The sequence below is a fragment of the Humulus lupulus genome, chromosome X (assembly GCF_963169125.1).
Source record: "Humulus lupulus chromosome X, drHumLupu1.1, whole genome shotgun sequence".
NCBI classification, from domain to species: Eukaryota; Viridiplantae; Streptophyta; class Magnoliopsida; order Rosales; family Cannabaceae; genus Humulus; species Humulus lupulus.
In genome coordinates, this window is record NC_084802.1 from 147,080,738 (window position 1) to 147,097,021 (window position 16,284).

At 37.3% G+C, this 16,284-nt stretch overlaps 1 protein-coding gene across 9 annotated transcripts; it reads left to right on the forward strand.

The window, feature by feature from the left end:
* The first annotated feature begins 297 nt into the window (after positions 1–297).
* Positions 298–14,372, forward strand: LOC133803966 (auxin-responsive protein IAA8-like). 9 transcript variants are annotated; one of them, XM_062242108.1, is made up of 8 exons: positions 298–510; positions 694–758; positions 1,756–2,183; positions 2,259–2,476; positions 2,560–2,786; positions 2,904–3,045; positions 4,595–4,656; positions 13,891–14,372. In XM_062242108.1, the coding sequence occupies exons 3-8, from the start codon at positions 1,788–1,790 to the stop codon at positions 13,965–13,967; spliced, it is 1,122 nt and encodes a 373-aa protein (XP_062098092.1). In that variant the 5' UTR covers positions 298–510; positions 694–758; positions 1,756–1,787; the 3' UTR covers positions 13,968–14,372. The 9 variants fall into 9 exon arrangements, 8 of the variants coding, with proteins under 8 accessions (XP_062098092.1, XP_062098089.1, XP_062098093.1 ...); XM_062242105.1 differs by having other exon boundaries at positions 299–510; positions 2,898–3,045; XM_062242109.1 differs by lacking the exon at positions 13,891–14,372 and adding an exon at positions 13,490–13,738 and having other exon boundaries at positions 299–510; positions 2,898–3,045.
* The last annotated feature ends 1,912 nt before the right edge of the window (positions 14,373–16,284 follow it).

The following is a 16,284-nucleotide window of genomic DNA, read 5'->3' on the forward strand; positions in this document are numbered from 1 at the left end:
TTACACAAAGAAAAAAAAAGCTGATAAATAAAAAAAAAAATTGAATGTCATACATGATTAGATATGTAAATATTTATAGGAAAAAAATGTGCATTCCTGTGTGATATTAAGTTTTTATTGATATGATATGGAATAGTAAGTTGCAAATTTTATATATGTGGATGTATTGTAATTTTTACTTTTTTGACTTATGGAATGAAATATATATTTTTTTACATGTATTAATAATTGTTAGAGAATTATTGTTGGGGCAGACACTTTGTTTATTCAACTGTTTATTTTAATGCATAGAATTTCACATTGGGACAGCAAAAGCTTTTGTACATTGTCCCGAATGGAGGGTCCTTAGCTTTCTCTTTCCTTCACTCTATTCTCTCTTTCATTAACTTCTACTACTCTCCTAAAACCCAAGTACTTCAATACTCTTCTATTATTTTCCTCTTCTTCCTCATCATCCTCGTTTCTTTTTTCTGGGTTCATGTTCAGGAACTGATCTACAAATTTCTTCAGGTAAATATGCATTTTTCATTAGCAACACTTTTCAGATAAGCCACTTTCATTTTTTCCTTTCTTTCGAATCATTTTCAGGGTTATATATAAATTTTTACATCCATTTTCTTTTTGGGTTCCGATAAATCATCACTCTTATGAGCTGTTTCTGGTTGTTCTTCGGTTTGCTTACTTGGGTTACAGTCCTTTCCTCTACCAGTCGCCGGTTTTGGTCGCTCAGAGCTTAAAGTTATCAACTGAGTCTCAAGGTAGCTATAAGTGGGGTTCAAAATTATATTTTTCTTTCCTTTTTGTAATAACATGTGCGTGTGTTTATTTATTTATTTTTTAAAAAAAATTACATATATTTATGAGATATTGAGTAGTAACTGACCTGGGTTGGGTGGGGATATTAATGTTTGTCTCCTACCCATTTCCTGTAAATTATTCAATTTTTAACTTTTAGTTTCCAATGTTCTTTTTTGTTTGGGTGGTTTTACTGGAATTTATTGATGGATCTCTTTTTGTTTTCATTGTGTAACTTGTATTGTTTTATTGTATAAAATGCAAATAAATTTCCTTAGATCTACGTTCTGCTTGAATATTTGTATGTAGTAATATTCCATCGAAAAACAATGCTAAAAATAGAGACAAAGATGAATATTTTATTTTCATCTTCAAGTTGTAAAATCTTCTTGCGCTGAATATAATTTTAATCCCTCTCAAATTTATGTCCTTTTTTGGGTTGGTTCTTTTGTCCTCTGAATATATTTATGTATTTATATTAAAAAGGGATGATCCTTTAATGTTGTTCAGTGCTTTCAACTGAAACTGATTCTTCTAGTAAAGTTTAATTTCTTTGTGTTTTATTGAATTTGGATTCCTATCAATAATGAAGTGAAGATTTCAAGGAGCCAAAGCTTATAAGCAGTTTAATTTGTTATATGAAGTATTTGCTGAAAGTTTAATCTTGATTTTTGTTAAATTTCTTATCATTGTGATAATCTCTATTTTATTCATTTGCCTTGTTGCTTCTACCAAGGTCCTTAGGCTTGAAACAACTTTCGATTAAAGGAATAGTTGTTTAAGTTATGAAGATTTTAAAAAGAATATCCATGAGAAATATCAATAGGATTTATGTGCTCATGAAAGGTGGCCAGCTGCCCTCCCGTTGTTGTTGTTGATGATGTTCTATTTTTTTCTCATCGATCCAATTTAAAAATGATGAACCGTTTTAGTTTTTTCTTTTGTAACCAAAATTTTCAGGCCATAGATAAAAGTGGGAAGATCATCTTCTGATGTCTCCATCACTGCTTGGTGTTGGGGAGGATGAGGGTCAGAGCAACGCTTCAGTGCTGACTTCATCAACTTCAATGTTAAGTGTAGAAGTTAAAGAGCTTAACTACATGGGATTATCAGATTCTTCTTCCGTGGACTGCTCAGTTCTGTCCACTGTAGCTGATAAGAGTAAAAGAAGTCTCAATCCGAAAGCTACAGAACTGAGGCTTGGGCTTCCTGGATCTTCGTCACCTGAAAGAGATCTAGAACTGAGACAAAGCTCAACTCAATTTAATGGGAAACCACTTTTCCCATTGTATCCTTCCAATGATGTACACCCCAATTCGTCATTGCAGAAAACAATTGTTTCAGGAAACAAAAGAGGATTGGCTGATGCTATGGACGGTTTCACAGAGGTAAAAGTTACTTCTTTGAATGACAATTTATCCTCTTTCTATCTCTCCCTCAATACCAAATTATGTGTGATGCAGAGAAAATATAATACAAATGCAGAGGTAAATTTGATGCTGTCGCCTAGGCCTATTTCAAATTTGGGATTGAAAACTAGTTCAGTAATTGATAACAATGGAACTCAACTAGCTAAAGCTAATGAGGCAGCTCCAAAGATAGTGCAAGAAAGGCCACACGCTGTGAATGAAACTAGATGTACCCATAATGGTTCTGTAAATAGTAGTGCCCCTGCATCAAAGTAAGTGATAAACAAGTTTTAACAATTAGTTTGTGTTAAGCTGGTAAAAATGTGAATAGTCTCTAATCACCCTTGCTTGGCAGGGCACAAGTTGTGGGTTGGCCACCTATAAGATCATTCAGGAAGAACTCTCTAGCTCCTATTTCGAAGAACACTGATGAAGTAGATGGAGAAGCTAGTTCGAGGGCTCTCTATGTTAAGGTTAGCATGGATGGGGCTCCTTTTAAGAGGAAAATCGATTTGAAAAATCTCTCTGGATACCAGGATCTATCTTCTACTCTTGAGAAAAAATTCAGCAATTTCACCTTAGGTGAGAATTGATCTATTATCTTTATAATAACCTTCAGTTTATTTTGGACTGAGAATTTTCTCCTAGCGATGCATCTCATGGTTGGATCTAGTTACTGCTCTTTTTTTTTAGTCTCAGGTCAATGTGGATCACATGGAGCTCTGGATAAGGAGATGCTTAAAGAGAGCAAGCTGAAGGATCTGCTTCACGGCTCAGAATATGTTCTCACATATGAGGACAAAGATGGTGACTGGATGCTTGTTGGTGATGTTCCTTGGGAGTAAGTACTGTTTACCTTGCATTCCCCTGCCCGCCCTTCTTTTTTTTTTACTCCTTATCAAATATTTCTATTAGTTACACATATGACTTCTTGATAATTATAATTCTTACATAGTTGTATACTTGTCCATTTCCAATAAGTCAACTTGTATACGGTGATACTGGAGTGGTAAAATTGGATTATTTGAGATTAATATTGGTAATTTTTCTTATTGTTTTAATATGATGATAACTAGAAAGTTGGTGATGTTGTGAAACTAAAGAGCTGAATTTATTTTGTATGGATGTTCAATAGTTTAACCCTGTGTTTGGATCTTGGACTTTAGGAATTCAAAAAAAAAAAAAAAAAACTAATTACAAAAGGATTTCATTCGCTCTTGTTTGAATTCAAACAAAAATTCAGATATCCTTTTTTTAGAAAAAATAAAATTTAAATGTTATATAATTTTATAAAATTTAGAACAAATATAAATATGTTAAAAATGTCTCATAAAATTTTAGGAAAATATTTTCCTAATCTTTTCTCTTACAAATTTTTTTCCATGTTAAAGTCGAAGATCCAAACAAGGCCAAGGTTTCAGGGATTTTGCTTAGTATAATCATTTCTGGTATTCATGTCATTGAATCAAACCATAGAAATGCCCAAGACGTCAACTTTATTAAAGTGCACAGCTATATCATCAATCATTATGTTGTCATGTATGACCAATGACCATAAACATTTATATTCATAAGAAAGTTGATGAAAATTATAATTTGATGAAGATTTTAACTCCTGAATAATAGAAGTTCTTTGCTGTAGTTTATAAACAGTGGTCATCGATTTATAAAGGTTAATTGGATTAGACTTTAGAGAGATGTCTCCAACCAAAACTGCTAGTGATGTTATACTCTAAAATAGAGATGTATTGCTTTGACCACAAAAAACCAAGCTTTTTATAATTTTATTTTTTATTTCAACTAAGTTTAGCATTGAGAACTGAGACATCACGAGATATATATTTTTTCAATGCATTGTCCAAGATTCGGATGATCTACACTTGTGAGAATTCAGCGTTGACCATAGCTATAAGCATAAGTTATGATTGTGAACCAGAATCTACTGGGATACGAATTCTAATATGAGATAAAAATGTCTATACTCTTTGGAAAGGGCATGTTTTGTTTATGATCTACACTTGTGAGAATTCAGCATTGACGATAGCTATAAGCTTAAGTTATGATTGTGAACCAGAATTTACTGGGATACGAATTCTAATATGAGATAAAAATGTCTATACTCTTCGGAAAGTGCATGTTTTGTTTTATTGCATGGAAATGAAAAGGCTTGTAACTTGCATCAAGAAATATTTTCAATGTTCTCCGCGTAATATTTTTTTTTGTTCTAGGCTTTTGTGTTTGTTGACTATGTTCTTCAATTTAAATTTTCTGCATTTTCGTTATTATATACTTTGCCATGATGGTACGATGCAGTATCACATATTTTGTGATTATATTTACCGTTGCTGTTGTTTATTTTGGGTTAGTTACTTAGTCTCTTTGAGATGCAGGATGTTTATTGGAACATGCACTAAGCTGAGGATTATGAAAGGCTCTGATGCCATTGGCCTAGGTAATATACTTATCTAATCCATTTGTATGCTTCTAATTATAAATCTACAAGCATTTAATTGTCTACTAAGATATATACTCCTTGACCCTTTTTCTCTCCTTTTGATCTCATTTATTTCGTCTTTTGACAAAAGACCTTTGTTTGGAAAAGGGAAATTTCACTATTTATGCATAATAGTTTTTTTTGAAAAAAGAGACAGAGGTCAAAAAGGCTGACCTCCTCCCAATAAAATTGGGAGCCCTCACTTATGGCGGAGGAATACCGTGGTTACCTCACTTATGGCGGAGGAATACCGTGGTTACAACTAGGAAAAACACAACAGACCCCAAACCCAAAAATTAAAACTAGAAATTGCTCCAATCTCTAATAAGGTCAGAAAAGGCAACCCCCCAAAACATTTGTTTCGATAAACCCAAGTAGCCACCCAAAATTTTATCTTAACCCATATAGACTCAGATGTACTGGAAATATCTTCGAAGAGTCTATTATTTCGCTCTAACCATAAGGCCCAAAACGTTGCCAGAACGGTAGTTTGCCACAGGCGAGAAACCCGCTTACTGCCCCCTAACCTTGTCAGGAACAATTGAGAACAATTAGAGGGCATGCACCAAAGAATACCAAACTCCGCTAAGACTTTTCCCCACACATCTCTAGCAAGACGACAATCCATGAATAAATGGCTAGAGGATTCCCCTGCCTGCTTGCAACAAACGCACCACCCAGGGGACAAGCAATGGTAAGGTCTTCTTCTCTGCATGTTGTCTATAGTATTTAATTTATCGTTGAAAACCAACCAACCAACCAAACACTTTTACTTTCGAGGGAGAGACACTTTTCCACAAAGACTTTGCCCACTCCCGAACTGAACCCAACTGAGCATAACTCAACCTCCAAAAGGCCGACTTGCAAGAGAAGACTTCACTAATAGGATTACTAAATAATACCAGCACTAATAAATTTTTCAAATTGGTGCTAAACTTTCACCAAGTACCAAAAATACCTCTCATTTTTTACCACTCAAATTTTTTCCCACACAAACTCTCTCACTCTCTCAGTCTCTCAATCCCCGAAACCCAAACCCAATCCGAAGGAAACCCAAAAACCCCAAAAACTAAAGGAAACCCTCTGCGATAACCATCACCGTCGATCTCAGGCTCTCTCTTTCTCTTCTCCGAAGTCGGCCTGTCGAACTTGTCGAGCCAACGGCGACAACAAAGCTCGAAACCCACGTCGTCGAACCGGTCGAACCCATTTCTCATTAAGGTATATTCTTGAACCCTCGTGATTATTTTTGTTGTTTTGATCCCTTTGAATCTGGTGGTGTGGAATGGGTATGTAGTTCTTTGGCCTGGGTTTTTCTGTGGTTTTTTCTAGGTTTGTACCAGTAGCTCGATAGGTTCGATAGAAGCTCGATGTTATCCAAGGTAATATATGAAACTAGCTCGATAGGCTCGATTATGGTTCGATAATAGGCTCGATAAGGTAGTTTGAATGACTCGTTGGTGGATCGATAAGTGCTCGATGGATTTGTGGTATTAGATTAAAATGGCTCGATAGGTTCGATAAGGTTCGATAGAAGCTCGATGTTATCCATGGGTAATATATGAAACTAGCTCGATAGGCTCGATTATGGTTCGATAGTAGGCTCGATAGGGTAGTTTGAATGGTTCGATGTTGGATCGATAAGAGCTCGATGGATCTGTGGTATTAGGTTAAAATGGCTCGATAGGTTCAATAAGGGTTCGACAGTAGGCTCGATAGATTTGTGATATTAATAAACAGGGCTGGATAGGTTCGATAATGGTTCGATAATAGGCTCGATGGTTATTTATGTAAACAGATTTTGCTTAGCTCGATAGGCTCGACACTGGCTCGATAGTGTATGTTTCAGCTCGATAGAGCTCGATGACAGCTTATTTCAGTTTTTTGATGAATTTTTTTTGAATTTTTTCCTGATTATGTTTAACATTCTGTTTTCTTACCAAATTTTTTTCATGTGTTGTTGCAGATGCCTAAGTTGCTTGTTCCGTTTAGTGATCACTTTCCTGGTCGAGTGACATATTGGGGTAGTAGTACATTAAATCACATTAAGACTAGGTCTGTGGAGCTCGGGCTGCTTGAAAGGGCTAAGGAATCCCCTTTCTCAAGCAGTTCTTTTTGGCTTCAGAGTTTGATTTCTCCGGAGTCTTGGTGCATCAACCGTTGTTGAGGAAAATCGCCAGCAACAACGAAGATGAGATGCATTTTTTCTTGGGGTCGAAGTCTTGTAGATTCGGCACGGGAGAGTTTGCCCTAGTGACGGGGTTGAATTTCAGTACCTTCCCGTCACCAGAAGAGTTGGAAGGGCGTAATCTCAGCGACCGGTTGATAAATAAGTATTTCAACTATGCTGAGAAAGTAAAGCTCTTACAGGTGGACCATGTTTTCAAGACTTTTGTAGAAGATGTGTACAAGCTTGGTCTATGTCTGTTTGTTGAGGGGGTTCTGAATGCCATTGATGACAAGTTGCACATTTGGCGAGATATTCTGAAAATTGTTGAGGACCTAGAGTACTTTTTCAGCTATCCATGGGGGAAGTACTCTTATAAGAGGCTATTGCAGTCTTGTAAGAAGGACATGGTGAAGCAAAATGCCAACTATGATGCCAAGGTGCAGCAAGAGTTCAAGTACAGTATGTATGGTTATGTCCCGGCCTTACAGTACTGGGCATATGAGACTATCCAGCAGCTTGCGACGGAGCTTGTTGTGAGCTCGGGAAATATGGTCCCGAGGATGCTTAGTTGGTCGCATCGGAGGAACAAGGATTTCACCAAGTTCGTCATCGCACCGATGTTATTGAAGAAGAATGTAAGTTATATATTTTTTTATTTATATGCTTATCTTTTATCATTATTTGAGTTAACCAAATGTTTTATGTTGTTTGCAGTTGATTGTCCATTCGATGTTGAAGCCTCGACCAGCAGAAAAAGACTATTATTTGTCTTTGACAGAGGGAGATCTTCCCTTTTATTCTGGGCTTGGCCAGGATTCCTTGGAGGCTGATGAGGAGGAGGATGCAATTTTTGAGAAAATTGCGGAGATAGTTTCTCAGGTAGCCAAGATATTTGATGATGCTGCTCCGGGGGAGGAGGTTGCAGGTCCCACCCCTTCGTCCCAACCCTCTTGTTGCCCAACCTCAGCTTTCGTCCCAACATCAGCCCCAGCCTCAGCGTCAGCCCCAACACCAGCCTTAGCCCCTGAGCTCGCCGACTTGATTGAGCTGTTGGACAGAGTCGAGGGTCGACAGGAGACCCTCCTGAAGAATCAGTCAGTGATCTTGGATGTAGTCAGTCAGATCCTGACATTTATTAAGGAGAAACCGAGGGGCCCCAATGAAGATTCAGACTCAGAGTCGTTGGATATTCCTCTAGATTATGTTGATGATCCAACCACGTCTCCTACCATCATTGTGACACCTAATGCTGGGACTCCAGGAGTCAACCCTAAGGATGTTGCTGGGGTTCAGTTTCAGAGGACTAGACGCCAAAGACACAAGCCAGATTGGTTTGAGGACTACACCGATCCCACGAGGAAAAGACCTCGCACTGATGCAATTGCACCAGCAGAGGAGGCTACACAGGTGCTGGACCCTCTCAAGAAGCCAGATCCCAAACAGTATAGGACAATGTGCAAGTGACTGCTTGGAGACATGCCCAACAAGACCCCGATGGATGTAGAGACTAGGAATCACGGTCCAGCGTGGTTTCTGACGTGGAAGACACCCCAGTCGTGGCTCAATGATGGGGTAAGCCATTTATACATGTTCTGTTTTTACTGACTCGATATGAGCTTGATGAGAGTTTCCAGGATTGATGTGAGCTCGATGGAGCTCGATAGGAGTTCGATAAGGATGTTAAAATTGGGTTGTTGTTTACTGTTTGAGCTTAGCTCAATGTGAGCTCGATGGAGCTCGATGGAGCTCGATAGGAGTTCGATAGGGATGTTAAAATAGGGTTGTTTATTGTTGAGATTAGCTCGATGGGGCTCGATAGGAGTTCGATAGGAATGTTAAAATAATGTTGTTTACTATTGAGATTAGCTTGATGTGAGTTCGATGGAGCTCGATAATAGTTCGATAGGGATGTTAAAATAGGGTTGTTGTTTACTGTTTGAGATTAACTCGATGGAGATCGATAGGTGTTCGATAGGTATGTTAAAATATGGTTATTGTTTACTGTTTGAGATTAGCTCGATGTGAGCTCGATGAAGCTTGATAATAGTTCGATGTGAGCTCGACAGCAGGAATTTATGATGGTCTTTGCTAATTTTTTTTATCGTACTCTCTTTGTAGCATATTGATGCGGCAGAACACATGCTTCGTATGCATCGTAAGTATTTTTACAATATATATTGACATAATGCAGTTGGATGAACAGTTATTTCTCACAAGTGATACCTGCCCAATATGATCAGTACAAGAAAACAGCCGACAAAACAAAGTATACTTGAGATTCTGACGTTATCGAGCTCCTATCAAGCAAAAAAGTTGCTGAAAACGCAGATTGCAGAATCTCTCTAAAAATCTCAAAAAATACACTAATATAGACTCAAGTCTGTTCAAAATAACCAAAAAAAATGTAAACAAATAATACCCAACACATAAAATGCATAATCTTATTACTCATGGTTTTTCTCCTAAAAAAACTTTAAAAATTGATGTTGTCTTTGATATTGACGACTTCACAGAGACAATGGAGATGACTAACAATGATTTTGACAAGAAAATTATACTAATCTGTAGGTTTTAGGGATGATTTTGTGAGAATGAGAGAGAGGGGGAGAGAGAGAGAAGAGAGAGAGAAGAGAGAGGAAGAGAAGGTTTTATGATTTTTTGATATAATGGGAGGGGTATTTTAGATATGAGAGGAATGTTTAGCATCAAATTAAAAATATTAATAGTGTTAGGATTTTTTAGTAATATTAGGCATTATTAAGTATTATTTGTGAAATTTGTTTTGTCGGTTGTTTTCTTCTACTGATCATATCGGGCAGGTAATACTTGTGAGAAATAACTGTTCATCACAACTGCATTCTGTCGATATATATTGGGAAAATACTTGCGACGCATACAAAGCATGTGTTCTGCCACATCAATATGCTACAAAGAGATTACGATAAAAAAAATTAGTAAAGACCATCATAAATTGCTGCTGTCGAGCTCACATCGAACTACTATCGAGCTCATATCGAACTACTATCAAGTTTCATCGAGTTCATATCGAGCTGATCTCAAACAGTAAACAACCCTATTTTAACATACCTATCGAACTCTTATCGAGCGCCATCGAGCTCAGATCGAGCTAATTTCAAACAGTAAACAACAATCCTATTTTAACATCCCTATCGAATTATTATCGAGCTCACATCGAGTTAATTTCAACAGTAAACAACAATCTTATTTTAACATCCCTATCGAGCTCCATCGAGTTCACATCTAGCTAAGCTCAAACAGTAAACAACAATCCTATCGAGCTCCATCGATCTTGGAAACTCCCATCAAGCTTCTATTGAGTCAGTAAAACATGTATAAATGACTTACCCCATCATTGAGCCATGACTGGGGTGTCTTCCACGTCAGAAACCATGCTGGACTGTGATTCCCAGTCTTTACATCTCTCGGGGTCTTGTTGGGCATGTCTCCAAGCAGCCACTTGCACATTGTCCTATACTGTTTGGGATCTAGCTTCTTGAGAGGGTCCAGCACCTGTGTGGCCTACTCTACTGGTGCAGCTGCATCAGTGCGAGGTTTTTTCCTCGTGGGATCGGTGTAGTCCTCAAACTAATATGGCTTGCGTCTTTGGCGTCTAGTCCTCTGAAACTGAACCTCAACAACATCTTCAGAGTTGACAATAACGACTCCTGGAGTCCCAGCATCAGGTGTCACAATGATGGTAGGAGGTGTGGTTGGATCATCAACATAGTCTAGAAGAATATCCAATGACTCTGAGTCTGAATTTTCATTGGAGTCTATTGGTTTCTCCTTAATAAATGTCAGGATCTGACTGATTACGTCCAAGATCACTGACTAGTTCTTCAGGAGGGTCTCCTGTCAACCCTCGACTCTGTCCAACTGCTCAATCAAGTCGGCGAGCTCAGGGGTTGAGGCTGACGCTGAGGCTGGGGCTGATGTTTGGGCGAAGGCTGAGGCTGGGGCGACAGGAGGGGTGGGACCTGCAACCTCCTCCCCCGGGGCAGCATCATCAAATATTTTGGCTGCCTGAGAAACTATCTCCGCGATTTTCTCAAAAGTCGCATCATCCTCATTAGCTTCCGAGGGATCCTGGCCAAGCCCAGGATAAAGGGGAAGATCTCCCTCTATCAAGGACAAATAATAATTTTTTTTCTGCTGGTCGAGGCTTCAACGTCGCAAAGACAATTAACTGCAAACAACATAAAACATTTGGTTAACTCAAATAATGATAAAAGATAATCATATAGATAAAAAAATATAGCTTATATTTTTCTTCAATAACATCGGTGCGATGACGGACTTGGTTAAATCCTTGTTCCTCCGATGCGACCAACTAAGCATCTTCGGGACCATGTTTCCCAAGCTCACAACAAGCTCCGTCGCAATCTGCTGGATAGCCTCATATGCCCAGTACTGTATGGCCGGGGCATAACTATACATACTGCAAATGGACTCTTGCTGCACCTTGGCATCCTTCTTGGCATCATAGTTGGTATTTTGCTTCACCACGTCCTTCTTACAAGACTGCAATAGCCTCCTATAAGAGTATTTCCCCCATGAATAGTTGAAGAAGTACTCTACGTCCTCAACAATTTTTAGAATATTTCGCCAAATGTGCAACTTGCCCTCAATGGCATTCAGAACCCCCTCAACAAACAAATATAGACCAAGCTTGTACACATCTTCCACAACCGTATAATTCTTGAAAACATGGTCTACCTGTGAGAGCTTTACTTTCTCAGCATCGTTGAAATACTCCTTTATCAACCGGTCGCTGAGATTACGCCCTTCCAACTCTTTTGGTGAAAGGAAGGTACTGAAATTCAACCCCGTCACCATGGCAAACTCTCCCATGCCGAATCTACAAGACTTCGACCCCAAGAAAAAATACACCTCATCTTCGTTGTTGTTGGTGATTTTCCTCAGCAACGGTTGATGCACCAAGACTCCGAAGCCAGAAAGAACTGCTTGAAAGGGGATTCCTTAGCCCTTTCAAGCAGTTCGAGCTCCACAAACTTAGTCTTAATGTGATTTAAAGTACTACTATCTCGATATGTCACTCGACCAGGAATGTGATCACTGAACGGAACAAGCAACTTAGGCATTTGCAACAATACATGAAATTTTTTTGGTAAGAAAACAGAATGTTAAACATAATCAGGAAAAAATTTCATCGAAAAACTAAATAAGCTGTCATCGAGCTCTATCGAGCTGAAACATACACTATCGAGCCTATCGAGCTAAGCAAAATCTGTCTACATAAATAACCATCGAGCCTATTATCGAACCTATCGAGCCCTGTTTATTAATACCATAGATCCATCGAGCCTATTGTCAAACCCTTATCGAACCTATCGAGCCCTTTTAACCTAATACCATAAATCCATCGAGCTCTTATCGATCCACCATTGAACCATTCAAACTATCCTATCGAGCCTACTATCGAACCATAATCGAGCCTATCAAGTTAGTTTCATATATTACCCATAGATAACATCGAGCTTCTATTGAGCCCTTTTAACCTAATACAATAGATCCATCGAGCTCTTATCGATCCACCATCGAACCATTCAAACTACCCTATCGAGCCTACTATCAAACCATAATCGAGCCTATCGAGCTAGTTTCATATATTACCTTGGATAACATCGAGCTTCTATCGAACTTTCATCGAACCTATCGAGCTACTGGTTCAAACCTAGAAAAAACCACAGAAAAACCTAGACCAAAGAACTACCATACTCATTCCACACCACCAGATTCAAAGAAATCAAAATAACAAAAATAATCACGAGAGTTCAAGAATATACCTTTATGAGAAATGGGTTCGACCGGTTCGACGACGTGGGTTTCGAGCTTTGTTGTCGCCGTTGGCTCGACAGGTTCGACAGGCCGACTTCGGAGAAGTGAAAGAGAGAGCTTGAGATTGACGGTGATGGTTATCGCAAAGGGTTTTTGGGTTTCCTTTGCATTGGGTTTGGGTTTCGGGGATTGAGTGAGTGAGAGAGTTTGTGTGGGAAAAAATTTGACTGGAAAAAAATGAGAGGGGTATTTTTGGTACTTGGTAAAAGTTTAGCACTAATTTAAAAAACTTATTAGTGCTGGTATTATTTAGTAATTATACCCACTGTTATGCATAAATAGTGAAATTTCCTTTGGAAAATTGATCATTTATTTTGGATCTTTTTTTGGGGCTTTTTTTCACCCTTGGATTTTCCATGATTGGCAAAATAGTGGCAATTAACCCTATATTTTAAAATTTTAACAAGTTATCGACACATTTACCCCTTGAATTTGGCATTGCAGTACATTAGTTGAACTTGTTCTAGATTAGCTTGTTTACCAGTTCAAAATTTAAGAACCTAATTGCTAAAGAAAAAATTTCAAGGATCACTTTGCCAATATATGACAAATACAGGGGACTACATTCCAAAAACCCATAATTTCGTCTAACCTTGAAAATATGATTATATATGGGCCTTTGGGATACCTTTTGATTATTGGAAAATAGTAGAGATTCCAACTAAATGTGTATGATCCATTGAAAATGACTGAAGACAACATTTATGTTAATTTTTATTGATAAAAGTTTCAACTTTCCAGGATGCGATTCTGCAGCTTTTGCACTCCCAGAATTAATTCTTCACTTCTCTGAAACATAGTTTCTATTTTACCATGGTTCATGTTGTTTTAAGGATCATGTCTCTGTCAACCTCCCACTGTCTGTAACTACCTACTTTGGAATTATTGTATGCGTCAATATATTCAATCTCTATTTATCAGGTCTTGTATTTATTGCGAAATATTGTTTCCTTTGATCTTCATGCCACAACGATCCAAGCTTCATTCTCACTTCTGTTACATGCATGTTTTCTGTATGCATTTACAAAGTTGTGCATGTATGATCGATAAATTAGATTTGCTTCTTGTGGGTGTGGGAAGAAAAGGTAGAAAATAGATGAGATTCTTTTCTAGATATGCAATTGATTTTCTTAGTTTATCAGAATTGAATTTTGTTTGCAGCTCCAAGGGCCATGGAGAAGTGCGAGAACAAGAACTAGTTGGTACAACGCTGTATTGATGCTATCCATCCAGCAGTCCAAGGATTTGAAAAACAGGGTTAAGGTAGAAAGCCCTGAAACCTGATTTATAATAGAAGTGCGTGGCGAGGACTTGTAAGGTGTTGGAATGGATAGGACATCAAGCGCAGATGCTTTTACTATATTATTACTGTCTATATTTCCCATGATCTATGTATGTTAAGTGTTCTGTGAGTTCGTCTAGATTGTTGACATTATTAAATATTGAACTTTAAAAAAAAAAAAAAAAACCAATGACCTCTAGATTTGTGGAAGTGCCAAGTAGTACCTCATCAGGCTATGTGGTCAACTTCTTGTCTTGAAAAAGGGTATATAAATTTGTATTGCTTTGTTGAACCTTGTCATGTATGCCTGCCTGTATGAATTAAAGTCCATCTTTTATATCATCTCGACTGACTCTGAAATGCGAAATCTGAATCAATATTAGTGTATGTTATTGTTCTGTGATTCTGTAAGTTGTCAAGGTTAATCACATATTTGTAAGTGTGTTTAAATATTCTCGCACTATAATATAAATATATATATATATATATTTATACACACTTTTAATATCATGATATATGGTTTGAATATCAATTGACGTATTGACGGTAGGTGTTGGATATTGCCCAGGCCAAAGCATGTTCTGGCTTTGATCATATGAGCTGCATTATTGAAATTCCTGCCCGTCACTAAATTATTTGACAACTTGACTGCGGATTATTGGAACATGCCTTTGTGCTAAGGACAGACTTAAAAGTAAAATAAAAATGTGTGCCATTCATACATGTAGTAGATAAAGGAGTTGGTGTTGCTATGTACATATTAGTACGGATAGATTATTGTTTTCTCAAGGGGAAGAACGAAAATGAAATCTTACCATTTACATTGAAGAGTTACTTAATACAACGTCTGCGAAAGAGCATCAAAAGTTGGCGCCACTTTTTCTTTTATTTTTTATTGAAGTGTGGGGCACTTGTCCAAGTTAAGTTGCACAAAGCGATTCTTCAAAACAAAAGTGTTAATAATACGCGATTCTTAAAAAAATAATTGACCCAACTGCATGCCTTGCAATTGTTTATTGTTAGCTAACATAATTCCATATTCTTATCGACATAGACCTTGTTAAGCTACAAATACTCTTGTGTGAATTTTCATTCAAAAAGGCTTATTGATATGTGAAATTACTCGGAGGAAAAAGAAGAAGACAGAATGAAGAGAAATCTTAATTAATGGAATTGTTTCTTTACAAAGACAAGAGCTTAACCTTATATAGGGAACTTAGTACAGAACAGTTACAGGCGGTATAAAAGTAACCGAAATAATAACAACTAATTAACAATCTCAACAAAACTTTTGTTTAACATCGATAGGGTCCCTCAAGAGGGAGTGTATAAAGTGATGACACCCATACTCGATACAATATCAGCGTATGAAGTACGAGATAAAGTCTTGGTAAATATGTTTACTGAGATTGTTCTTTGAAGGAATATGCATCATCTTTAGTGTGTCTTTGGTGACATTCTAATGAATTATACGACAGTCAATGTCAACATGTTTGGTCCTCTCATAGAATACTAGATTTTACAAGTTTTGAATGGCAACATTGTTGTCATAGTAGAGAATAGCACGTTGTTTGTGAGGAATCCAAAAGTCTTGAAGAATAGCTAAAATCCATATGACTTCACAAGTAGCATTGCCCATTGCTTGAAATTTAGATGAGGACCTGGAGACAGTTGACTTTATTTTTATTTTATTTTTTTATCTTTGATCCAAAAAGTTGAGCAATATTATTCCATATTTATTTGAAGGGTTGCATATGGAATAATATTGTTCACAATATTTTTGGTCAACGATAAATATTACATGAAAAAAGACAGTAGTAGGAACACAAGATAAGCTAAATGTCTAATAAATGAGACGGAAATATATTATGGTTTGCCTAATAAATGATCTACATTCACTTATTATGTTTTATTGATTATAACTCTTCCAACCACAAGATCAAATGAAATTAGAATCAATTGAGTTTCTTGTGGATAGAGAGTCTGTGAACCAAATTTATCCATGTATTTTTATTCTCCTTTATTGTGTATTTTAATATCTGATTACAATTGAAATGCACCAACACTAAGCAGATTTTATGAAAAAACTCATTAAAAGAGAAGTTTGATCTCGCCCGACCCTTGTATAGGTTGACAGTGACGAGCCCTTGAGGGTCGGGAGGGTCTGATTTCTCAAGATCTTACTTATTTGAATGATTAAGTTTGCCACCTTTGGGTTGTTGACGTGGACCAATTAGGATAAGTCTTTCTAAAC

Bases quoted from the DNA above. Each gene is read 5' to 3' on its own strand.
- LOC133803966 (XM_062242105.1), top strand. From the start codon at position 1,788: ATGTCTCCATCACTGCTTGGTGTTGGGGAGGATGAGGGTCAGAGCAAC. The intron at 2,477-2,559 runs GTAAGTGATAAA...CTTGCTTGGCAG, and splicing joins AGTAGTGCCCCTGCATCAAA to GGCACAAGTTGTGGGTTGGC. The intron at 3,046-4,594 runs GTAAGTACTGTT...TTTGAGATGCAG, and splicing joins GTTGGTGATGTTCCTTGGGA to GATGTTTATTGGAACATGCA.